This window comes from Rhinatrema bivittatum, unplaced genomic scaffold (genome assembly GCF_901001135.1).
Source record: "Rhinatrema bivittatum unplaced genomic scaffold, aRhiBiv1.1, whole genome shotgun sequence".
Classification (NCBI taxonomy): Eukaryota; Metazoa; Chordata; class Amphibia; order Gymnophiona; family Rhinatrematidae; genus Rhinatrema; species Rhinatrema bivittatum.
Genome location: NW_021820898.1, coordinates 65,267 through 92,163, shown reverse-complemented (window position 1 = coordinate 92,163; position 26,897 = coordinate 65,267). Strand labels below are relative to the sequence as shown.

General features: G+C 48.8%; 1 protein-coding gene across 1 annotated transcript in view; it reads right to left on the bottom strand.

The window, feature by feature from the left end:
• LOC115082267 (sperm flagellar protein 2-like) overlaps positions 1-26,897 on the bottom strand; it is a gene marked incomplete at both ends in the record, with an annotated part of 124,941 nt that overhangs the window by 44,277 nt on the left and 53,767 nt on the right. Inside the window, one exon of the mRNA XM_029586513.1 lies at positions 12,554-12,708. Within this exon, the coding sequence (XP_029442373.1) occupies positions 12,554-12,708 (155 nt within the window). The remainder of the gene's footprint in view (positions 1-12,553; positions 12,709-26,897) is intronic.

Genomic DNA, 26,897 nt, shown 5'->3' with positions numbered 1-26,897 from the left:
CACCGGGATCGTGGTGTGCTTGGCCACTGCAGAAACATAAGAATCCACTGATGGATATCGCAACAGCTCTAAGCCCTCTTCCGGGAGGGGATAGAGCTTATCCATCGCACGCCCCACCCGGAGCAAACCCTCAGGAGCCTCCCATTCCCGTAGGATAAGGAGCTTAAGCATGGGGTGGAAGGGAAAGGCCGAGGCCGGAGCCCTCCCAAAACCGGGTTCATATCCTTAGGAAGTGAGGCCATGAGATTATCCACGGAGGGACTTTCCAGACCCAGCTCCTCCAAAACAAAAGGGAGGAGGGGGCTCTAGCTCCTCCTTACGAAAAAGATGAAGGGCTCTGGGGTCATCCCCCTCTAGGGGGGGCTTCTGATGAATCCAAGGAAGCAGCGGGGTCGGAGGACCCAGGAGACACCGGGGGAGGGGAGCACCCCCGGGACCACCCGCACCCGAACTGGTCCCTGAGGCTCCGCAGCCGGTCCAGAGGTCAACGGCGCTGAGCGAGGGATTTTAGACGGGGGGGCAAGGGGGGGCTTTCATCCATCTCATGCAGGCTAGCTAAATAAGATTTGTGCATGAGGAGGACGAAATCCGCGGAAAAAGGGACCCTGGATTTACCGGGGGGGGGGGGGGGGGGGCGAGGGAAGGTCAGGACCCCCCTCCTGGGAACCCGCGGTGGCCAAATCGGGGGTTAAATCAAAAAAATCCGGCCCCCCAGCCCCAGGGAGCACTGAAATCGGGCCAGACGAAAAATCCAAGATGGTGTCCGTTCCCGGGCTCCACCGACCCGGGAAAGGCCTAGTCATGCCGGCAGGAGTGGAGCCCCGGGCTAAATTTGCTTGTCCTGCCGAGGAGGGACCTTCCCCACCCGGCAGACAAGCAGTGCAGAGGCCCTGCCGCGAAAAACGCGAGGAGGACAGCCCACAAGAAGCACAGGCTGTCAGCCGGGACATAGCAACCTCGGCTGAGGAAAAAAAAGCTGAAAAAACAAAGCTTGATTGACAGCCTGCACAGCAGGAGAGAGCAGGCGGAAACCTGCTGCCTTCTGCTTCTCTGACTGCCGGTTCTAATCCTATACTGACCAGAAAAAGTTAAAAAAGCTGGTCAACTGCTGCAAATAAGTTAGAGGTTGGTGAGTACCTGCAACTTATTGAAAGTTAAAACTTTGAAACTCCTTTTTTTTTTTTTTACTGAGCGCAGCAGCGGGTTCAAAACCCTCTCGGCAGCCAGAGGGGGAACAAGGCCCAGAGAGCGTCGGTCCCCACACCTGGAAGCGTACATGGACTCAGGACTAACAGGGAACCCCCTCCTGCAAAAGGGGACAAGCCCCCCTAAGCCGGGCAAGAGCTGGGAGACGGACGTCTCCCACACAAAAAGGCACTAAAGAAGGCAAAAATTCCTTCAGAGATTCACTTTCTATAATTTTTTTAAAAACAAGAACCAAAAGAAGTACTTGCTTGAACCTAAAGAGAATAAAGAGGCTGACAAGCCTACAGCAGAGAACCGAAGGGGAGATGCTGCACCTGCTGGGAGACAGACGAATACTGAAGGGTGAGAGGATAGGCTCTGTCTTGATATAGGGCATCCTGCAAGTTTTAGTCTGTCTCCACCTGCTGGAAAGGAGGCTCAACCCACTGTCTGGACTGATCCGGGTACGTACAGGAATGACTTATTGAACAAAATGGATGACAGGGGATCTAAGGAAGCCGCCATGTACCAACAACCAGACATGCATGAGCTGTCTTATATGCAAAACAATATGATCACCAGTGACAAAGGCAAACTCCAGCATAGAGCAGACACCCAGATGAAAAACTGACATAGTGTATATAAGGTAGATGGTAACTGCTATTAATCATATGGCCCAGAGCCCATACACTGTGTGTGCACTGTCAAAAGGGGTAAAGCAACATACGCATTACTGTCAGGTGAACCATGGTAGCCCCAGTCAACAACTGCACAAATCCACTGCGATTTTTAAGGCTGATGAAATTAACACCCATTCTGGATTTAGCTATTTCCTGACTCTGTTTTGGATTACTTGAAGTATACAAAGACTTACTTCTCAACAGAAAATTGCAAACCTGGAAAATTCAGGAACTACGTGGCATTGACCAAAAAAATTGAGGTTCTGGAATAAAACTTGAAACATCTACGCAAACCCAAGAGAAGGAAAGTATATGATGCAACTCTAGTGTATCTCAGACTATAAGGTCCCAAGTCTTAGACTGCCCCAATTTATATTCTCTATAAAAACAGTGTAACTGGGAGGAAGAGTAGCATGCTGATAGATAAGAAAAGGAACATGATGCTAGGTGCAATATACCTGTGACCACACGAATCTGTGGTCAATAGCAAAAGCAAAATTCCAGCTAATGCCTGGCACCAACCAGAGATATCTTACACAAAAGGAGTAGAACTGTGGATATGATGCCCTATGCTATCTGTAAGTAGGCTGTGTCACCACAAAAGAGTTACAAGCTGATGGAATTGACCAGGTGCACAGAGAGTTTGAAGAAGACAACCATGTCAGCTATGCCATGAAGACAACTTCTCTGTCAGTTATGCCATGTGTTCCTTATACTGATGGTGTAATTGAGAATGACAAGTTTCTAGAGATAGCATGGAGCATTATTCCAGATGCTCACCTTCCTATACGCCTTCTGGGGGAGGGGTAAGACACTGAAAAGGACAGAACCTGGAGGACAGAGCTCCCTAGAGTGAAACAGCAATGATTTGTCAAATAAGATGCCACCCGATTTCAGAGTTACATCCCCATTCTTCTGCCAGGTCTTGGCATAAGACACTAATTGCACTATCGCCCATGTATAAAAACCAGCATCATAGGAGTAAAATTGAGAGTCAAATTGGGTACTTGACTACGAGAAAACTAGGTGAGAGAGGCAGAGGCAGACACCATCCAACAACTGCTTCTTATGTGCTGGCTTGACGGTCCCCCAATATGGCCACCAGACAATTAAACTCTGGAATTCATAAATGGGGGTATAGTCAAGGCAGCTAACATAGCTGGTTTTAAAAGGTTTGGATAGGTTCCTGGAGGAGGAATCCTTAAGCTGTTATTAACCAGGTAGATCTGGTGAAAGACTGGACATTAACAGCATGGGATCCAGTTGCTGTTTAGGATCTTGCCAGGTACTTGTGACCCAGATTGACCACTGTTGCAAACAGGATACTGGCTTGATGGACCCTCAGTCTGACCCAGTATAGAAATACTTATGTTCTTATGAAACCCATCTTCAATGACTCAAAGACCTGTCTGCCTCACCATGACCTAAAAATATTGCCCTGCTCTGCTCCACCATTGACAACATTAGCCCTCCAGAAATAGCATACCTGAGCCTGACTAAGGGCATGAACAAGCAGTGAACAGATACAGAAGATGTTGCGGTCCACCCGGCCAAAGAGATATAGTACTACCTGGGTCCAAATGCATGGGCTTGCATCCAACAGTCACACCATCACTGTAATCTGACCGCCATCCCCACCCAATGCATCTAGTGTAGGAGATGACAAGGGCTGACTACCACAAACCTAGTTATGCCTCTCCATGGCCCAAACAGCTGACAACCTGCCCTGCTATCAGGATTCCCACAATTCTTTCATTTTTTTACATGCCATGGCAAACAAAAAGTGCCCTTGAGGCACCCTACTGCTCTTGCCAGATGGCTGCTACTATTCAGTGCATGACAGCCTCTCTACCCAAATGTCTGCCATTATTCAACCACTGCCAATACCTTAATCATGCACCTCTAGAAATGGCCGCCACCATCTTATATGCATGCCCTCCTAAAAATGGCCACAACCACTGTAAACCCCTGTCCTCCCCAAGATAGCTGCCTCTTCATTAAACTGTGTCTACAAAATGAAGCACCACCCTTCCCAGCAATTCCCAGAAGCAGTAGCCAAGGCATCCAACTATGACCCGTTCCTCCCTTGATCCTGCACACAATAGCAGACAATAGAGCCCAACCTGAGGTACCACTCACCAGTGTCAACCTACCTGAAGGTGGACCTTCCCTCCACTCAGTGAAGAGGCCACCCAACTGGCCCAAGCAGCCACAATCAGGAGCTCACACTGCTTCTAGCATACCACAGGCTGACTGCAGGACAAAAGGAATGCCACACAAGTTGTCAACAGTCGGAAAGTATACCAAAAGCTCTGATCTCCTTTCTCGACCATGGCCCGTCACCTCCACCTGAAGCCACAAAAGCCATGGCCATCTCCACACTACCAGCCATGGGTCATCACAAGAAAATGATCACATTTGGGGGGGTGACCGCACATGCTGATGGTCCAGTCTCATAGAGCACGGATGTCCCTCACCACTGTTCCTGCCTTTTGTTTTTTAATATCCATAGCTATGCGGAGAAAGAAGAAAGGAACAAGTACCGAAAGTCAACGAAAGAAGAGGATGGTGAGTGGACAGGTTAATGCTTAAATTATGCTCACTAGTCCTCCACACCTCTTCCTGATTCGGAGGCAAAGCACCTCTCCGGCTGTGGCCTCCCGCCTTATGAGCAGATGGGGATGGCTTCTTTCATATTGCAAAGTGAACAGGGAGTGAATGCACATTAATATCATATTACCTAATCCTTCTGAGAAGGTAGATTATTTAACTCCTGGATTAAATTATTCAAATAATGGAAGGAAATGCTACTTGACCTCAGGGACTATAAATGGATTGGGTCGGAATAAATGAATGTGAATGGAGTTTTACACTTAGCTCTGGAATTAAGTTTGGACATAAATGGAAACTGCTCTACATTTAAATCTGGAATAGATCCATAATGTGAAAAGAACAGGGTAAAAAGCCAAATTAGGTAATCCAGGTACTGAAGAAAGCAAAATTGCTTACCTGTAATAGGTGTTATCCCAGGACAGCAGGATGTAGTCCTCACATATGGGTGACGTCACTGGATGGAGCCCTAACGTGGAAAACTTTCTGTCAAAGTTTCTAGAAACTTTTGACTGGTGCACTGAGCTCACTGAGCATGCCAGCATGCCATGATCCCTCGAGCCACAGCGGTCTCCCTTCAGTCTCGTTTGTAGCAATAAGCTTTAGCAAAAATAAAATAATTAAACGTTTCAGACCCAACTCCGCGGGGTGGTGGGTGGGTTTCGTGAGGACTACATCCTGCTGTCCTGGGATAACACCTATTAAAGGTAAGCAATTTTGCTTTATCCCAGGACAAGCAGGATGATAGTCCTCACATATGGGTGATTAGCAAGCTTCAGGTTGAGTCAAATGTGATATGGACCAACAGCATACAACTTGTGCAACAGGAACAATTGGTGTACTGTTGGAAAAAATGTTAAGACAGCCTGAAATCACAGCAGGTTGGATGTAGAAGGAGTTGGGATTATACTGGAAACAAGTTCGTTAAGACAGATTGTCCGTAGGCTGAATCTTGTCGTCCTTCCTTGTCCAAACAGTAATGTGCTGCAAAGGTGTGAAGAAAACTCCATGTTGTAGCCTTACAAATCTCAGCAATTGGTACTGAACGATAGTGTGCTACTGAGGTTGACATTGCTCTTACTGAGTGCGCCTTTACTCGTCCCTAGAGAGGAAGGCCTGCTTTTTCATAGCAGAACTCTAGGCAATCTGCTAGCCAGTTTGAGAGTGTTTGTTTTCCCACTGCTTTACCTGGTTTGATTTTATCAAAAGAAACAAAGAGCTGGGTGTATTTCCTTTGGAATGCAATGCGGTCTAGGTAATATGCAAGTGCACGTTTACAGTCTAAGGTATGCAAAGGACTCTCACCTTGGTGAGAGTGAGGTCTTGGGAAGAATGTGGGCAAGATTATCGACTGATTCAAGTGGAATTCCGTAACCACTTTGGGAAGGAATTTTGGGTGAGTGCGTAGGATCACTCGGTCATTTAGAAACCGTGTATAGATGAGTATGTGACAAGTGCTTGCAACTCACTAACCCTTCTAGCCGAGGTAATAGCTACTAGGAAGAGAACTTTCCATGTAAGAAATTTAATATCACATTGAAATTGTAGGTTCAGTGTGCTGCGGTAGTCAAAAAAGCAAACAGAATGTTGGGAATTATTAGAAAGGGAATGGTGAATAAAATGGAAAATGTCATAATGCTCTGTATTGCTCCATGGTGAGACCGCACTTTGAATACTGTGTACAATTCTGTCGCCACATCTCAAAAAAGATTCTGTTGCGATGGAGAAGGTACAGAGGAGGGCGACCAAAATGATCAAGGGGATGGAACAGCTCCCCCATGATGACAGACTAAAGATGTTAGGACTGTTCAGCTTGGAGAAGAGATGGCTGAGGGGGAATATGATAGAGGTGTTTAAAATCATGAGAGGTCTAGAATGGGTAAATGTGAATCGGTTATTTACTCTTTTGGATAATAGAAGGACTAGGGGGCACTCCAAGAAGTTAGCATGTGGTCCATTTATAACTAATCGGAGAAAGTTCTTTTTCACTCAACACACAATTAAACTCTGGAATTTGTTGCCAGGGGATGTGGTTAGTGCAGTTAGTGTAGCTGGGTTTAAAAAAGGATTGGATAAGTTCTTGGAGGAGAAGTCCATTACCTGCTATTAATTAAGTTGACTTAGAAAAGAGCCCCTGCTATAACTAGCATCAGTAGCATGGGATAGTCTTAGTTTTTGGGTACTTGCCAGGTTCTTATGGCCTGGATTGGCCACTGTTGGAAACAGGATGCTGGGCTTGATGGACCTTTGGTCTGACTCAGTATGGCATGTTCTTACTGTTACGGCTATGGCTGCAGTGCAACCGCCTCACCACCAGGGGTCCCTCTAGTGCTGGCTCTCCTGACAGGCCCAGTCCATCTCCCCTGTCCACTCTATGTTCTGGGCTGTCCCTTATAAACCTGCCTGACAGTTCCCTCGGGGCTTCGGCATCAAGCTCGCCTGGGTTCCCTGCTCTAGCCTTCCTTCCCTGCTTGCTGTGCGTTTGGTCCCAGGACCTTGCCTTGCGCGGCCTTCGGGCCTTATTCCTTGCCTTGCCTTGCGCGGCCTTCGGGCCTTATTCCTTGCCTTGCCTGGCCTTCGGGCCTTATTCATTCCTTGCTTTGTCTTGCGCGGCCTTTGGGCCTTCTACCTTGCCTTGCTCTGGGTGTACCTTTGGGCCTGCTACCTTGTACTGTGTGTGGCCTACGGGCCTTCTGTGTGTGTGTGGCCTACGGGCCTTCTGATCTGCCTTGCCCTGCTTACTGTGTGTGGCCTACGGGCCTTCTGTGTGTGTGTGGCCTACGGGCCTTCTGACCTGCCTTGCCCTGCTTATTGTGTGTGGCCTACGGGCCTTCTGTGTGTGTGTGGCCTACGGGCCTTCTGACCTGCCTTGCCCTGACCCAGCCTGAACCCAGACTCTGCTATCTGCCGCCTGCCCTGACCCAGCCTGGACCCAGACACTGCTAATTGCCGCCTGCCCTGACCTAGCCTGGACCCAGACACTGCTACTTGCCGCCTGCCCTGACCCAGCCTGGACCCAGACACTGCTACTTGCCGCCTGCCCTGACCCAGCCTGGACCCAGACACTGTTTCTAGCCATTCCTGTCTCTCTCCACCTGGAGCCACCCTTCTGGGTGGTGTTCACGACTCCTGACCGGAGCCCATTCGTAACAGTATGCCGAAGCCACCAATTTCCAGGGGAAGAGATAGGTCTTGGTACTACCGGTGAGCCAATTTTTTCTTTTTCCTTCTACTCACATTATGCCTCAGCCTCCAAGTTTTTATGTCTGTGCTTGTTGCCAGACTTTGAATTATCCCAGTTACAAGAACTGTCTTGCCTGTCAACTCTCAGATCAAGAACACTGGGTATGCAGTAGTTGTCATAAGAGGAACGTCTCAGTCTATCAGGAATGTTTAAATTGTCTAAATCCTAAACCAGGGTGGTGGAAATGCTCCTGTCTTCCGTGTCTGTTACCACCAGGCAAACCCTGCCCCCGTTGTTCTGCTCTAGGATCAGCTGTTCCATTAGAAAAGACAATCAGCTCTCCTAACCGGTATTCTGCTTCTGGCTCCACTAAAACAGACATTTTAGCTGGCAGTTTGTGGATAGAAAAACCCAGGACTTACCTGGCCAAGAAGGCTTCTGTGACACCAGTGCTAGAGCCTCGGGAACAGGTTTCTCTAAACGGAGAGAGTTGATTAACTCTAGCAGGGCTCTGCTTCCCACAGCTGCTGTTGAGACACTAACGAGCACCTTCCCTAGATGTCCTAGAACTGCCTGTGCCTTCTCTAAACTGCTCCTCCAGAAACAAAATCAGGAGCTTCAGACTTTGGCTCCAGGTATCAAGCCCACGGCAGTCCAAGCTGTGTCTTCCATGCGCACTACTTCTAACCCTGCTGCTCCACCTCGAGAGGGGTCCGAGTCTGCTGTTTCACCCCGAGAGGGGTCCGAGCCTGCTGCATTACCTCGAGAAGAGTCCAAGCCTGCTGTTTCACCCCGAGAGGGGTCCAAGCCTGCTGTTTCACCCCGAGAGGGGCCCGAGTTTGCTACATCGTCCCGAGAGGGGACCGAGCCTGCTGCACTACCCCGAGAGGGGTCCGAGCCTGCTGCATCACCCCGAGAGGGGTCCAAGCCTGCTGTTTCACCCCGAGAGGGGTCCGAGCCTGCTACATCGTCCCGAGAGGAGTCCGAGCATGCTGCATCACCCCGAGAGGGGCCCAAGCCTGCTGTTTCACCTCGAGAAGAGTCCAAGCCTGCTGTTTCACCCCGAGAGGGGTCCAAGCCTGCTACATCACCCCGAGAGGGGTCCGAGCCTGCTACATCGCCCCAAGAGGGGTCCGAGCCTGCTGCATCACCCCGAGAGGGGCCCAAGCCTGCTGTTTCACCCCGAGAGGGGTCCGAGCCTGCTGTTTCACCCCGAGAGGGGTCCGAGCCTGCTACATCGCCCCGAGAGGGGCCCGAGCCTGCTGCATTCCCTCGAGAAGAGTCTAAGCCTGCTGTTTCACCCCAAGAGGGGTCCGAGCCTGCTGCATTACCTCGAGAAGAGTCCAAGCCTGCTGTTTCACCCCGAGAGGGGTCCAAGCCTGCTGTTTCACCCCGAGAGGGGCCCAAGCCTGCTACATTGCCCCGAGAGGGGTCCGAGCCTGCTGCATCACCCCGAGAGGGGCCCGAGCCTGCTGCTTCACCCCGAGAGGGGTCCAAACCTGCTACATCGCCCCGAGGGGTCCGAGCCTGCTGCATCACCCCGAGAGGGGCCCAAGCCTGCTGCTTCGCCCCGAGAGGGGTCCGAGCCTTCTGCACTACCCCGAGAAGAACCTGAGTCTGCTGTATCGTCCCCGGAGGGGTTCGAACCGGTCCTGCTGCCACCCCCAGAGGGGCTCAAACCGGCCCTGCTGCCGTCCTCGGAGGAGTCCGAACCGGTCCTGCTGTGGTCACCGGAGGGGTCCGAACCGGTCCTACTGATAGACTTTCTGACTCAGCCATCTGAGTCTACTGAACCGGTCCTGCTGCCGCCCCCGGAGGGGCTCGAACCGGTCCTGCTGCCACTCCCAGAGGGGCTCGAACCGGTCCTGCTGCCGTCCCCGGAGGGGTCCGAACCGGTCCTACTGACAGACTTTCTGACTCAGCCATCCGAGCCTGCTGAACCGGTCCTGCTGCAGTCCCCGGAGGGGTCCAAACCGGTCCTGCTGCAGTCCCCGGAGGGGTCCGAACCGGGCCTGCCAACAGACTTTGTTACTCAACCATCTGAGCCTGCTGTACCGGTCCAGCTGCCGACCTGGGAGGGGTCCGTACTGGTCCTATTGTCGCCGACCCTGGAGGAGTCTGTGCCGGCCCTGATGCTGACCCTGGAGGGGTCCGAACCAGTCCTGCTGTCATCTCAGGAGGGATTACGGACTATTTCGCTGCCCCAGGTGGGGCTTATGTTCCTCTTGTCACCCGAGGAGGGGTTATGGAAATCTGCACCTCTGCTACCCCAGGAGGGGTCTAACTCTGCCGCCTTGTCCCAGGAGGGGTTATGGACTATGTTGCTGCCCCAGGTTGGGGTTGTGTCTGCTTTATTACTCCAGGAAGGGTTATGGACTGCCTTGCTGCCTCGGGAAGGAGTTGAACCTACCGCATCGCCCCAGGAGGGGTCTGACTTCATTATTGAGTACCCCCTGCTAAGATGGGACCCAGGAGGAGGGGGAGGACTTGAGGAGGGGGTACTGTTACGGCTATGGCTGCAGTGCAACCGCCTCACCACCAGGGGTCCCTCTAGTGCTGGCTCTCCTGACAGGCCCAGTCCATCTCCCCTGTCCACTCTATGTTCTGGGCTGTCCCTTATAACCCTGCCTGACAGTTCCCTCGGGGCTTCGGCATCGAGCTCGCCTGGGCTCCCTGCTCTAGCCTTCCTTCCCTGCTTGCTGTGCGTTTGGTCCCAGGACCTTGCCTTGTGCGGCCTTCGGGCCTTATTCCTTGCCTTGCCTTGCGCGGCCTTCGGGCCTTATTCCTTTCCTTGCCTTGCCTTGCGCGGCCTTCGGGCCTTATTCATTCCTTGCTTTGCCTTGCGCGGCCTTCGGGCCTTCTACCTTGCCTTGCTCTGGGTGTACCTTTGGGCCTGCTACCTTGTACTGTGTGTGGCCTACGGGCCTTCTGTGTGTGTGTGGCCTACGGGCCTTCTGATCTGCCTTGCCCTGCTTACTGTGTGTGGTCTACGGGCCTTCTGTGTGTGTGTGGCCTACGGGCCTTCTGACCTGCCTTGCCCTGCTTACTGTGTGTGGCCTACGGGCCTTCTGTGTGTGTGTGGCCTACGGGCCTTCTGACCTGCCTTGCCCTGACCCAGCCTGAACCCAGACTCTGCTATCTGCCGCCTGCCCTGACCCAGCCTGGACCCAGACACTGCTAATTGCCGCCTGCCCTGACCCAGCCTGGACCCAGACACTGCTACTTGCCGCCTGCCCTGACCCAGTCTGGACCCAGACACTGTTTCTAGCCATTCCTGTCTCTCTCCACCTGGAGCCACCCTTCTGGGTGGTGTTCACGACTCCTGACCGGAGCCCATTCGTAACACTTACGTTCTTAGGTTCTTATGTTCTTACCATATCCATCAGTGTGCTCCGTGGTCCTTCATTGTTTATGCCTTCAATACCAATGCTGATAGATCAGTCTTCCAGTGCCTGGAGAGACATTTTATCAATACTGGCGTCCTTTGGGGGTCATTTCTGTGCACTTGCGGCAACCCCAGACAACATGTGTTGCCGCCAAGAAGAAGAGTCAAATTGGGGATCAGTAATAGACATAGTCCTCCTGCATGGAGGCAATTCAGGGAACCTGGACAAGATGGCGCCACGAAACAAAAGGGATGCAAAATTGTACTCAATTGTGGTGGGCAGTTGATGGCTTGTAGACACTGATAGCACTGACGGTACCCCCGCCTGGAAGGGAACTGACTGCAAAAGAAAACTTAGAGAAACATAGAAAAACCTACCTAGGGACACTATCAGAAAGACCACAGACCCCTGTGCTGATGCAGAAATAGAAAAAACACAGGAAACAGCAAAATTAGAGAAAAATGCAAAAAGTCCCGAGACAGTGAGACTCTGTGATCACATAGCTCCGTGGAAAAAGATTGAGGGACCCTGCGTAGACGCATGATATAATGCATGCCATGGGAATGCTCAATGAGGTGCGGTCAAAGTTCTAGAAACTCTGACATAAGTTTTCTGTGCTGGGCTCCACTGGATGATGTCACCCATCTGCTTGACCTCGAAAGTCTATGTGCTGATGTTCTGTCTCTTTGTAGTTAATAATTCCAAATGAGTTATTGTTTTTATGGGGTATTTTATAGGGGTTGTATATGTGTGTATGTTTTTCAGCTGTTATATGTTATCAATTAGACCTGTAAGTCTGTGTATGTAATATGTTGGTCATGCTTCGATCACATTTTTGTAATCTGTTTTGAGCTTGAATTGGTAAAACAGAATAAAAATTGAAATAAAAATAAATTTTTGCTTAAATTTGCATATTTTCATTGCTGTAGTATAGCTATACAAATGTAATCCATTCACGGTTTCAAATCTGACATTGTTTTTAAGATGGTCAAACAAAGATTTATGTAGGGAACTGTAAATGATAAATGGTGCAGGTGAAATGATAAGGCAAAAGTTAAAACAGCAAGGATGAGATACAATTGAGTTTCTCTCTCTTCACTGTGCATATCTTTGCTCCTGCATCTTAGGTGTGTGTTCAGATTCCAATATTAAAAATGTTTATTTTTGAAATGCTAGTTTTAAAGGATTAAGCTAAAGATGAAGCAGCTCTGAAAATATATTAAATGGTGCAAAAATGGATCAGTGCTTTTGCTCAGTGACATCACAAGAGACTTGAATTCAAGTTTCCAGTTCAAAAGGGTTTCAGAGTAGATTTCCCCTCTAGCTTTCATCCATCAAGAGAACTTAAGTTACTCCACCACTTATCAACATAATTAATGTAGCACTAACTCTTTTGCAGGTTAAGATATATTTTGTGACTACAGAAGTCATAGTGTAGCTTTCTATATAAATGCCCATCACAAACTTTAATTTCAGAAAATATAATTGAAAAAAACAAACAGTTCTACCTTTTTGTTTTTTAACCGCTTCAGTCAAAAACACTTCTTCCATCTTTTTGCACATCAAATTTTCTTCTACCTCGCCATCAGTCTTTATGAGAATATTTTGCTGTTCTGAAAACCATTTCTCTAATTTAGGCCAACTGTCAAGGAAACCTGTAATTCTGTAAAATAAGAACATTCACTAAATAATGCTACTGGTAACTAACAAAACTAACAATTTTGCTAGAAAATAAAACAGTAACATCATACTCCACAACAAAAATACAACACTAGAGAGTTTATTCAGAAATCATGCCAAAGTGTCCCATCCAAGGAGATGTATTGTGGTTTGCAGTGTTTCACTGGCTTGTTCCCAGCAGGTACAAACATGGGAGAGCATGCCATAAGGACCAGAATGCCTTTTGTCTGGTATTGTTCCCCCATGGGTTTGTTATCTAGCACAGGCATGAGCAAACTGAGGGGTGAGTCCCCCAGGGGGACTTGAACAGTACTGAAGTGGGACACCCTTGGCTGCCCAATCAGGGAAGAATAAAATGGCTACACTATTCAAGTCCTGCACTGTGGAGGCACTGCAAGCTCAAGAGGGAGCGAGGTGCCAGAATGTAGTGACATCATTGTAAGCATGCCATGGCTTAGCCATGCGTTTCTTTCAGTGGGAAAGAAAGAGCAGTTGCTTTTGCTGTGGAGAGAGATCATAGCTTCAGGGAGAGAGGTCATAGCTGTTGCATGCAGTAGAAAAGAAGTTAGGGAGGGGAATGGTGATTTTGAGGAGGAGAATGGGCAAAGAGGCCAGAGAGAATGAGGAGGTGGAGGGGAGGGAGGGAAGAGGTGAGGAAGGGGAAATAAAGGCAAAAAATGTAAAAAAAAAAAAAAGTTAAATAGGCAAATCAAAACATGAGAAAATAAAAAAAGATGAGCAAACTAAGAAAAATAAAAAACAGTAAAAAAGAAAAAAAAAAGTTAAGTTTAACAGAGTGTGGTACCTAAGTTTTTTTAAAACATTTCCCGTCCTTACTATTGTGGTTTATGGCCTGTGTGTCTGGTGTGGTGTGGAATATGTGTCTCTGTTTTTGTTTTGTATGCTTTGGTCTGGGTTTGTGGTCTGTCTGCCTCTGTTTAGTTGTGTTATGTCTATGCCTCTCTCTGTGTCTGTGTGTCAATCTAGGTGTGGTATGTCTGTGTCTCTGTGCCTGTCAGGGTGCTGGGTTTCTGTTTCTCTGTGGAATGTCTGTGTCTAGTGTGGGGTATCTTTGTCTCACTGTGTCTGTCATTCTGCCTGGGTATCTGTTTCGCTCTCTGTTCATCTAGGTGTGGGGGGTCTGTGACTGTCTGGGATTGAGGAATCTATTTCTCTGTGTCTGTCTGGGAATGGGGTATGTGCCTCTCTGTGCCTGTATGTATATATATGTTTATTTATTTCTTTAATCTTATTTCTTTAGATATTTGTATTCCACTTTTCGCACTTATTCGGCACTTCAAAGTGGATTACATTCAAGTACTGTAGGTATATGTGTGAGCTTACGCCATTCAGCAACTTTAAGAGAAACTAAATGGGGGCTTTGAGCCACTGGTCGGCATTGTTGTTGTCTGGTGAATGTCCTTCACAAATATGTGTGTGTGTATATGTATATATGTATACAGACACACAAACACACACATATATACAGATGTACATATTCAAAAACATTTAATCGGTTAACTCCGAAGTTAGCCAGCTAAATGAATATTTTGGCACTTACCCCTAGATTTATCAAAATGCTATAAATATAGCAGAAATAGTGCCCATGTTAAAAAAGGGGCATGGTTAGGCTAATTTCCCTGCTCCCATGTCACATAAGTAATTTCGATATATTCATCGCACCCACGCTATTTTTCACTCTATGCAGGGGAGAGAGAAAGAGAGAAAGAGAAAGTGAGCACCTTTACGTAGTCATCAGTATGTCACTCTCTCTTTACACCACTGTAAGAGGGGGCACCTTTAACAACAAGTGGGGTTTGGGGGGATTTACATACATTGTAGGAGGTACGAACAGGAAAGTAAGCATCACTGAAGATTTTCTGTCATTTCAATTGATGAAAGGTACAAGAGGAGTTGATTTGTACAACGCACTCTCTACCTACCCCCAAAACTACCCCACCCCACCCCCCAAACAAGTTAAAAGTGACCCTCTTACAGTGGTATAAATAGAAAGTGACATTGATGCCTATGTAAAGGTTGAATCTCTCTCTCTCTCCTAAAGAAAGACCATATGTGATAAAAACCTTTTCCCAGTAACACACAACTGGCGTTATCATGTGTGTCAGAGCTGCTTTGGTAACTGTAAGATGTATCTGTTTAATGTGTCGCTGTCCAGGAGGGTTTCTCTATTTCCTGCTACGAAGGAAATGTCATGTATTATTCGCTGTGGAGATAATTCTCAAAGGAGTTATACGTGTAAATGTAATATACTGTTGTAGCAATTTTCAAAAGCCTACTTACACACGTAAAGTGCATTTACACATGTAAAACCTAGTTTTAAGCATTTAAATCCTTTTGAAAATTACCCCGTATGTCTTGAAATATTTAAGGTTGAAATGGTGTGCAGGTCGCAGCCTCCAGTATGGGTTATGAACTCCTCCCAGTGGTTAACTCAGAAAATTACATCTGCATTTTCTTAAGTTGTAATGTTTTGCATATATCTTTTTGTGATTGTGCCTGCAGAGGCTAGGAGTAGAAAATAATAATCTAAGTCACTCTCCCTGACCCATATTTTTTATTTTTTTTTTTTTAGTAAGATGTAAGGGGTACTTCATTCCCTCCCACTTATTTTTCCCTTGACTAATTCTAGAGAGAACTTTAGCACTTTCTAAATGAAGCCTAGAGGTCAATTTTAAAAGCGTTCTCACACAAAAATGCCCACATATACACATATATGGGCCATGTGCAAGCAATTCAGATTTTAAAAAGCCACAAAGTACGCACGTATATACTCATGCGCATGTCAAAATGGACAGGGAATGGGTGGAGGATGGGAATTCTGGGGCAGGACCAAAAGTTACAAGCGTTTCTCTGTATTTCAAAACCGGAGACTGTGGTACACATTGACTTGTTCTATGAGTAACTTTATTGCTGCTCCAGATGAGGAGCAAGTCAGTAGATCTCGAGTTTTAGGGCTTACAGGACAGTGGTCTGGGTCAACTGGGGAGCATGCAGGATGAAGAACCAAAGGGGTCTTGAAGACCTCAATATTAACTAGGCAAACTGGTGGAGTAATTGGAAAAAGTGGGTTGTCCCTCGCATGAGTATGTTTTAAAATCCTTTCACATATGCGTGTAAAAGCCAGCAAAGTACTAAGAAAGATATGCGAAGTACGTTTTCTCGCGTAATCTCTTAAGATTATGTTATGAATCCTCCTGTAGCTGTGCTATGGGAGGCTTCTTACCTCTTTCCTGGAGGCCGCTCTGAAGCCGGGGTCTCGCCTACGAACTATTCAGGATTTGCTCCAGGGCCTGGCAGGCCTTTAAAGCCCTTGGGGCCTGCCTGAGGCTTGATTGGGTCTGCATGGACTTCCTGGTTTGGGGCCATGCCCTTCTCCCTAGGGGCCGGCCCGCAGCACTTCTCCTCAGTTATAGGGCCAGCTAGGTGTGGCCCATCCAAACTCCTCCCAGGGAGTTGCCTGTCTTCAGCCCTATAAAAGGACTTCAACTTCCAATCAGCTTTGCCTTTGCAATGAGCCAGTCATCTGAGGAGCTTCCCCTTCCTCTTGGACTCCATGTTCCTGCTCTTGCTTAGTGTTCCAGTATTCCAAGGGATACCTCTTCGTTTCGTCTTTGCTGTTCCTGATCCCGGTCTCTGATGTCCTGATGTTCCTGTCGTCCTCCGTCTCTGCCCTCCTGATGTTCCAGAAGGCCTGACATCCTCGATGGCTAGAGGTCCTTATGTACTTCATCTTCATGATGTCTGTTCCTGCAATGTTCCAGCTCTCTGAGTCCTCCAGGTGGCCACCCCGAGGGTAAATCCGTTCCGTCGGTTCCTGTTTCCGGTCACTGGAGTCTCTGCCAGTTGGATTCCTTTCCTGAGCCTGACGTCCTCTGTTTCTGCCCTCCTGATGTTCCTGACATCCTCCGTCTCTGCCCTCCTGATGTTCCGGAAGGCCTGATGTCCTCGATGGCTAGAAGTCCTTACGTTCCTGATCTTCCTGATGTCTGTTCCTGCAATGTTCCAGCTCCCCGAGTCCTCCAGATGGCCACCCTGAGAGTAAATCCGTTCCATCCGGTTCCTGTTTCCGGTCATTGGAGCCTCAGTCAGTTGGATTCCTTTCCTGAGCCTGCCCCGCTCCAGCGTGGTCTGTGACCAGCCTTCTTAGGCTGTGTAGGGTGCGTAGAGGACAGGATAGTCCATGACCAGCCCATTGGGTCCGCCTTGTGTAGCATGCTGTGTAGGGCGCCCTGAGGAACAGTGGCCACTTGTCTTCGTCTAAGTCTTCCAAGTCCTTTTCGTCTCGTCTGGATTTCCCAAGGTCCGTAAGAGTCATCCTTGCCTCGGACATTTCTGTTGCCTTGAGACTCCACCTACTCTAGTCTCAGATGACTTCTATGACTGGAGCTTCCATCTGCTCGCCTTTCCGGATGTCGATGCCTTGTGTTCTTCTCCTGAGTCCTGAAGCCTTCGTCTCAGCCTTCAAGCTTCAGCCCTTGTCTGCCCTCGTCTCTTGTCTGGCCTGCTGCCTGTGCTGCTCCCTGCAGCAGGTCCGAAAGGGCTGGGAGTAGTCGGAGGACCACTCAGAGACCAACCTTGCGTGGTTGGCCTCATTCAGGTATGCAGGTCGGCAGGGGCCTGGTCATTTCCAACTCTAGACGAGGTCCGTCTTACCACAAGGGGCACACATCTCACCCCCAGCGCTCCCAGCCAGCGGAGCGCAACAGATTAGGTGCATACTTATGCATGGGAGGTGTATATTAAAACATATGTGTGCTTGATTTAAAATTGCAGCATTATCTTTGCTCGCACGCCAATACGTGCATGTATGGGTGCATGCATGCTCGTTTTTAAATTAGCCAGATAGGGTTTTTCCTTTGCCAGGGGTGCTGGGTTTGGTTTGGTCAGCTCAGCTGTATAAAATCCTGGCTAAGCATGCAAGAATGTGGTTGTATTTTGCAGTGAGAGGAGTGTTTTTTCAGTGGTCACTTGTAGGTTGTACAGCTTGTACCAGTGGGGTAATCAGGACTGTGTTCTTACTAGTGCCCTCACGGACCTAGAATGAACCTGCCCTTGAGAGAGGAGAAAAGAGAGAGATTTTTAACCTTTCAAAAGTTGTTTTTTTTTCTTCCTTTGACCTGCTCCCAACCATGGCCATATTTTGGCATAGGCAACACAGGCAAGTGCCTAAGGCTCCAGATTCTGAAGGTGCCCAAAATCTGGGACTCTCTCTTGCTACTTTTTGATTTCTGGAACTACAATCCCCCATCTCAGTCTGTGCGTGTGGGCACTATAAGCTTAAATCTTGCCCTGCTCCCAGCTCAGGAGGAAAGTCACTCCTGCCTGAGGGGAATAGATTAGGGGCCTACTTTGCCTTGTGACCAGTCTAAATTTGGACTGCAGTTGCAGAAGACAGAATTGATTTTGAAGACATTGGGTTTTTTTCTCTTTTGGGTGGGAGGAACTTTTTATCACCAATTCCTATCCACCCAAAGGACTTTCCCTACTTTTCCTGTCACCAAGAAGGGACACTGACTCACTGGTTGGAGAGTGTGAACTAAGGCATTTGGAGTTTTCCTTTGATTTGTATCAAGAGAGTTTTCAAGCTTCTTTTTCTGATTTTGGAATCTGATCAAGTTTCCCTAAGTTACAGTAGTCTTATATGAACACCACCTCAAGTGTCCAGCCTGCTACTTTCAAGTTCAAGAACATGCCAACTGAGACAACAAGGAGTGAATACATCTTAGATACTGATTTTGGAGTGAGAGACTGTTTCCGGGTTCCAATCTCCATTAGCCTAGGACCGTGGAGGCTTACTCTCCTCCCTGCCAGAAGAACCACAGCATCCCAGTGGTCTAGTGTGGCGTTTTGGACTGTCTGAGAGGAAGAGAAGGGAGATCCAGAAGAGACAATGGTCCCAGGGACTAGGGACTATTGTTTGCCCCTACAGTCCAGGAATCACCTATTGTTGTATGATTGAAAGTAAATGTTTATTAAGGAAAATTGAACCAAACTCTAAAATTAAAACTCAGGAGCCAACCCCTACCAGGTAAGGGGGGAGGCCACAATCGTGGAGGTAGTCCACCTCCAAAGCAGGGGAGGGGGCAGAAGCTGGAGAGTGGGTCAGTGAGCATAATTTAAAGATTCACCAGCCAGCCCACCAGCCTCTTCTTTTGGCGGTTTTCTACGAGTATGTTCCTTCATTCTCTTTTCCTACCCAACCCCTCCTTCACCCCACTTTGCGGCCTAAGTTGCTCTGATTTCTTCCTCTATCTAGATCAGTGGTCCCCAAACCTGTCCTGGAGGGCCACCAGCCAGTCGGGTTTTTGGGATATCCACAATGAATATGCATGAGAGAAAATTTGCATGTTATGGAGGCAGTGCATGCAAATTTTCTCTCATGCATATTCATTGAGGATATCCCAAAAACCCGACTGGCTAGTGGCCCTCCAGGACAGGTTTGGGGACCACTGATCTAGACCCTTGGGGCAGCATTCGGTTAGCAATGTGATGAAGCTTGCCACTAGGTAGACTCCCGACTGCATCCCTGCGCTAGAGGGGAGGTGCTGTAAGAGCAGGCCATACAAGCCCCTGCAGGTGCATTAGGCAGTCTTTCTGTTGCTTCCGGCTTGTGCTAAGGCCCTATCATACACACACCTGTTTTTTACTGCTGGTGGCCCCTTCCTTCGCATGCGGTCTCTGGGCCCTGCCTGGCCTGCTTTCAATATATCAGCAGTCAGCGCCTCCCTCTCCCATGGAACATAGTGCAGGGCACCATGCTGAGGTGTTCGCCTCTCCTCCAACTTTGGCCTAGCGATAAAGCAGAGCTGTTTACCTGTAAAAGGTGTTCTCCAGAAGTCCGTGGTTCTGTCTGGTGAGGGTTAAGTAACCGCCCTCCTAGAATTTGTACACTTCGGTTGTTTGGTGAAACCTAATAAAAACTGTTTATAACTAAAAGGTGTTCTCCTAGGACAGCAGGATGTTAGTCCTCACATATGGGTGACATCATCAGATGGAGCATGCCCAGCATGCCACTATCCATGCATCCACGCGGGGTCCCTTTTCAGTCTCGTAATATAGAATTATGAACAAAAATAAAATAAGCTGGGCCAAGACCACACTGAGGTCCCAGGACATATAGAAAGACATGATTTAATGGAACTCAGTCAACAATGATTTACCCAAGGGAAGTCTTGCCTAACAAATCTGCTTCATTTTTTTGAAGGGGCCAATAAACATGTGGATAAAGTTGAACCGGTAGATGTAGTGTATTTGGATTTTCAGAAGGCGTTTGACAACGTCTCTCGTGAGAGGCTTCTAAGAAAACTAAAAAGTCATGGATAGGAGGCGATGTCCTTTCGTGGATTACAAACTGGTTAAAAGACAGGAAACAGAGAGTAGCATTATATGGTCAATTTTCTCAGTGGAAAAGGGTAAACAGTGGAGTGCCTCAGGGATCTGTTATTGGACCGGTGCTTTTCAATATATATATATAAATGATCTGGAAAGGAATACGACGAGTGAGGTTATCACATTTGCGGATGATACAAAATTATTCAGAGTAGTTAAATCACAAGCGGATTGTGATACATTACAGGAGGACCTTGCAAGACTAGAAGATTGGGCATCCAAATGGCAGATAAAATTTAATGTGGACAAGTGCAAGGTGTTGCATATAGGGAAAAATAACCCTTGTTGTAGTTACACAATGTTAAGTTCCATATAGCAAATGTTGCTTACCTGATGTAACAGGTGTTCTCACAGGACAGCAGGATGTTAGTCCTCACTAATGGGTGACATCGAGGATGGAGCCCACCACGGAAAACTTCTGTCAAAGTTTAAACAGAACTTTGACTGGCCCCTACTGGGAATGCCCAGCAAGGCACTGACCCTGCAGCCAGCAGGGGTCTCCCTTCAGTCTGATTATCAAGCTACAGGCAGTGCCTAGAAAGGAAAAATAAAACGAACCCAACACCGCGGGGAGGCGGGCGGGTTTCGTGAGGACTAACATCCTGCTGTCCTGTGAGAACACCTGTTACATCAGGTAAGCAACATTTGCTTTCTCACAGGACAAGCAGGATGGTTGTCCTCACTAATGGGTGAGTACCGAGCTGAGGATGTCCCGACTTGCACCAAATGTACCCAACGGTGTGCAGCAGGCACAACAACTGAGGAGAAATTTGGGAAAGGGCATCCGCACCCTACCGGGTAGGTGGAAGGGTGTTGGTACATCAGGTTGGAAAAAGGTTACGCAAGACAGACTGGCCGAAGATGGAGTCCTGTCTTCCAGCCTTGTCCAAACAATAGTGGGCTGCAAAGGTATGGAGAGAACTCCAGGTTGCAGCTTTGCAGATGTCAGGAAGCGGCACCGATCGAAGGTGTGCCACTGACGTCGCCATGGCCCTCACAGAGTGTGCTTTAACACGGTCTTGAAAAGGAATGCCAGCTTGCTCATAGCAAAAAGAAATGCAGTCCGCCAACCAGGAGGAAAGAGCCTGCTTACCCACAGGTTGTCCTAACTTGTTAGGATGGAAAGAGACGAATAATTGAGTGCTCTTCCTGTGAGAAACTGTACGGTCTAGGTAAAAAGCTAGAGCCCGTTTACAGTCTAGGGTATGCAGGGTCTGCTCTCCAGAGTTGGAGTGGGGCCTGGGAAAAAAGATAGGTAGTACGATAGATTGATTGATATGAAACTCCGAAACTACCTTAGGTAAAAATTTAGGGTGAGTGCGGAGTACCGCCCGGTCGTGCAGGAGCTTAGTGTAAGGCGGATAGGTAACTAGGGCCTGTAATTCACTAACCCTGCGAGCTGAAGTAACAGCCAAAAGGAATAACACTTTCCAAGTGAGATATTTCAAGTCACAGGAGTGCAGAGGTTCGAAAGGAGGTTTCATTAGACGACCAAGAACCAGGTTAAGGTCCCAGGACGCAAGGGTGGCTTTAGATGGAACCAGGTTAAGGTCCCAGGACGCAAGGGTGGCTTTAGATGGAGTAAGCCCTTAAGAAAGCGTGTTACTAGGGGTTGTACTGAAATAGGATTACCCCCAATACCCTTATGGAAGGCGGCTACCGCACTGACATGCATTCTGATAGAAGAGGTTTTAAGACCTGATTCAGAGAGATGCCATAAATAGTCCAAGAATTTGGAGATTGGACAGGAAAGGGGATCAAGGGACTGAGAAGTGCACCATGATGTGTACCTTTTCCATTTGTATGAGTAAGACTTTCTTGTGGAAGGCTTTCGTGAAGCTATCAGGACCCGAGAAACGGAATCTGAAAGGTTAAATGGTTGAAGGACTAACCTTTCAACATCCATGCCGTCAGGGACAAGGCTTGGAGGTTGGGATGGAGGAGGCATCCGTCGTTTTGAGTGAGCAGATGCGGGTCCTTTCCCAGAGGAACGTGCCTGCGGATGGAGAGATCCTGGAGTATTGGAAACCATACTTGGCGTGGCCAGTAAGGTGCTATCAGGATCATGGTTCCTCCGTCCTGGCGTAGCTTCACGAGAGTCTTTGACACAAGAGGGAGTGGAGGGAATGCATAGAGCAGACCGGTTGTCCACTTGAGGGAGAATGCATCTCTCGGCCGAGAGTGCTGGCTCCGAATGAGAGAGCAGTAATCGTCCACTTTGGGGTTCTGAGGGGACGCAAAGAGGTCTATGCGGGGAGAACCCCACTTGTGAAACAGAGAGGTCGCTACCAGAGGATCGAGTGACCACTCGTGTGGTTGGAAGACACGGCTCAGCTGGTCTGCCAATACATTGTCTACTCCCGGTAGGTAAGTGGCCCTGAGGTACATGGAGTGGGAGAGGGCTTCCGCCCAGATCTGCGCAGCTTCCTGACACAGAAGGAAGGAGCCTGTGCCTCCCTGCTTGTTTATGTACCACATGGCCACTTGGTTGTCCGTCTGGATTAAGATTATCTGATGAAATAGATGATCTTTGAAAGTTCGGAGTGCATAGCGGATTGCTCGAAGTTCCAGGAAATTGATCTGGTGTTCGGCTTCCTCTTTGGACCATAACCCTTGGGTTTGAAAGTCGTCCACATGGGCTCCCCAACCGATGTGAGAAGCGTCGGTGGTTAGGATTACTTGCGGATCCGGTGGAAGAAAAGGTAAGCCCTGAAGGAGGTTGACCTGAGTCGTCCACCAGGTTAAGGATAGGCGCAGCGCTTGTGTGACTGTGACTATGGAGGACAGAGGCTGAAAAGCTTGAATCCATTGGTGTAGTAGAGTCCATTGTGTTACTCTCATGGCTAGTCGGGTCATGGGAGTGACTTGAACCGAGGATGCCATGTGTCCTAGGAAAATGAGGAACTGGCGAGCCGTGGCAGTGTTCTGAGACTGGAGCTGGCGAGCCAGGGATATTAGGGTGTGGACCCTCTGAAGAAGAAGGTAAGCCTTTGCCTGTAAGGTGTCCAAGTCTGCCCCAATGAAGGATAAGGTTTGAGATGGGACTAAGCAAGATTTCTCGTAATTGACAAGAAACCCTAAGGAAAGGAGTGTTTGAATTGTCAATTTTAGGGAGGATTGAGCTATCTGTTGGGTGGAGGCCCTGATTAGCCAATCGTCCAGGTAGGGGTAGACGTGGACACCTTCCTTCCTTAGGAATGCTGCTACCACTACGAGACATTTGGTAAAGACTCGTGGGGCAGAAGCCAGACCGAAAGGTAGGACACGGTATTGATAATGGTCGTGGCCTACTAGAAACCGCAGATATTTGCGATGGGATTGTGTGATCGCAATGTGGGTATAAGCGTCCTTGAGGTCGAGAGAGCACAGCCAATCCCCTCTTTGTAGCAGAGGGAGCAGCGCGCCTAGGGTTACCATTTTGAACTTCTCTTTTTGAAGGTATTTGTTGAGGGCTCGAAGGTCCAAAATGGGACGTAGTCCCCCTGATTTCTTTGGTATTAGGAAGTATCTGGAATAGAATCCCTTGCCTCGTTGAGAGGGAGGAACGGGTTCTATAGCATTTGATTGCAGAAGAAGAGATACTTCCTGTTGTAATTGAGCCAAATGGGTGGATAGACTCCACGCTTGAAGAGGCGGGGAGTCTGCCGGAAGAGTTATGAAGTTGAGGTGGTAACCCTGTGCGATAATTGTTAGCACCCACTGATCTGAGGTGATCTGCAACCAAGGTTGTAGAAAATGGTACAGTCGACCTCCTACAGGAATGTCTGGAAGAGGGGTTTGGCATGTGTTCCCTACAGGGGAGTCAAAGGCCAGCCGCAGGCCCAGGAGGAGGGGCTACAGTAGGCCTTTGTTTCCTAGGCTGACGCGGCTGAGGCCTAGTAGAGGATCGAGCTGGACGAGGCCTGGCCGATGGAGGGTAGTAACGGCGTGGCCGAAAGAACGACTTCTTAGAGTCCTTCTTAAGTGGTTGTTTGGAGGAAACCTCAGATGGAACAGAAGAAAGTTGTTTTAACGTCTCGTGGTGATCTTTTAATTCAGCTACAATTTGCTGAATTTGTTCTCCAAACAAATTGTCCCCTAAGCAGGGTAAATCCGCTAAATGATCCTGGACCTCTGGGCGAAGGTTGGATGATTTTAACCAAGCCCAACGTCTGGCCGAAATGGCAGTAGCTGAAACCTTTGTGGAGGCATCAAAGATGTCATAAGCCGTTCTGATCTCGTGCTTCCCTGCTTCAAACCCTTTGTTAAGAAGGGTCTGAAGCTGTGGCTGGTATTGGTCAGGTAATGTGTCAGCAAAATCTTGCATCTGTTTAAGGATGGCTCTGTTATATTGCGTCATGTAGAGTTGATATGAGGCTATGCGAGAAATCAGCATAGCTCCATGGTACACTTTCCGTCCCACACTGTCCAGGAATTTATTGTCCTTGACCGGCGGAGTGGAGGAGTGTGGCTTTAGACGCTTGGCCTTTCTTTGTGCGGTCTCAACCACAACAGAGCGATGATCCAGTTGAGGCTTTTGAAAGCCTGGTGCTGACTGGACGAGATATGTGGAGTCAGCCTTCTTGTTAACTGGTGATACAGATGAAGGAGATTCCCAGTTTTTCTTTAAGAGATCGAGAAACACCTGGTGAATGGGGATGGAACGATGATTTTTGGAGCATCCAAAAATTGAAGCAGTTCCATCATCTGGTGTCTGTCATCGGTCTCAGATTGCAGCTGAAAAGGTACAATTTCGGACATCTCCTTTACAAAATTAATAAAGGAGAGATCCTCTGGAGGAGATCTTTTTCTACTCTCTGTAGGAGAAGGCGGTGATGGTAAATCTGTGTCAGAAGATGTATCATCACCCCAGGTATCATAGGGATCACTTGAAGGTTGAAGCCCCGATGGACCTGGTTGAGGATCCGAAGGCATCGAAGGAAACCTTGGAGGAACCGGTGGTACAATCGGTACTGGGAACGGCATCGAGGGTTTCGGTGCTGCCGATGGAGTCGGTGCCTGTCTTGGAACCGATGGAGCCAAAGGATAAATCGGTGGAGATATACGAGAAGGCACCGATGGGACCACCCCGGAAGGGGGAATCAGGAACGGTGTTTCTCCCGCCGATGAAAATCCAGTCGGAGACGATGGTGCTGTCGGTGCTACTGGAATCATCGATGGAAGGGCATGTACAAGTGCTTCCATACGTTGTAGTAGCGGTGCCAGCGCTTCCACCAAAGGTTCGGTGGTCGGTTCCTTCCTCGGTGGCGGAGTCGGTGCCGGGGTCGATGCCGGTGGCGGTGCCGGAATCGGTGCCGGAGACGGTGCCAATGGAGGTTGGAATCTTTGCATCGCTTTCTCGATGGCCTCCTGGACCAGCCGGTCCAGTTCAGCCCGGAGACCAGGGGTAACAATACCCGGCTCGATGGGAGAAGGAGGCTGAGGCAGAGCCGGAGGGACCACTGTAACCGGTGGGATCACGGCTCCCACACCCCGAGAGGGTGAGGGTTTCCTCGATGCCTGCGAACGAGACGTGGACGGTGCCAAGTCTGATCGAGGCCTCTTAGTCGGTGGTTCGGCCTGTTCAGAGGTCGATGACTGTGGATCCTCGACAGGCCGAGACTTGTGCCGTCGATGGCGATGCTTGTCCTTCCGGTCTCCTCTCCCATCCGGGGAGGGGACAGGAGTCGATGGCCGAGAAGTCATCGATGGTGGACGGTCACCGGAGGGTTGACGATGGTGGTGCAATTTCGACGGTGCCGGTTCCGATGACGTCGATGCTATCGATAGCGTTGGGGTGGGTGCATGGAAGAGGAGCCCCATCTTCTCCATCCTGGCCTTGCGACCCTTAGGTGTCATTAGGGCACATTTGGTGCAAGTCAGGACATCATGCTCACTACCCAAACACAAAACACAAACCCTATGGGGGTCTGTGATTGACATAGTCCGGGTACAATCCGGACATCGACGGAACCCCGTTGCCATGGCTTAAGGCCAAATTTAGTCGCGGGCTCGGTAAGTGCCAACAGGCCTCGAGGGCCAAATTCGACGGTAGTCGAGGAAAAAGGCAAAAAACTTACCGGTTTCCGCGAAGGTGACAAAAATTTGTCGAAGGGAGACCCCTGAGGGGCAAATTTTCTTCGGAAAGAAAAGTACCGAATTCCTGTCAGGAACGTGGTAAGGGAGCTCCTTTCACCGCGTGGCAACTGCTGCGCGGAAAAAAGAAGACTGAAGGGAGACCCCTGCTGGCTGCAGGGTCAGTGCCTTGCTGGGCATGCCCAGTAGGGGCCAGTCAAAGTTCTGTTTAAACTTTGACAGAAGTTTTCCGTGGTGGGCTCCATCCTCGATGTCACCCATTAGTGAGGACAACCATCCTGCTTGTCCTGTGAGAATAGGAGCTACCACCCAGGGAAAAGATCTAGGCATCATAGTGGATAATACTTTAAAATCGTCGGTTCAGTGTGCTGCAGCAGTCAAAAAAGCAAATAGAATGTTGGAAATAGGATGCTGGGCTTGATGGACCCTTGGACTGACACAGCATAGCAATTTCTTATGTTCTTACTCGGGATACCATGGTTGCAGACGCACTCACCCCAGTTCGACTGGAGTACCCTAGAACTGTCACAATGGGGAGCAGCATGCCATGGAAAATGCCTGAAGAAGGTAAACCCCCCATGCCTTGCATGGTGACCACCACTTCTCTTCAGGGCCTACCTCTTCAATACTCGTCATTCCAGGACGTGTTTTCTAAGAAGGCAGCAGACGTATTACCACCGCATAGGT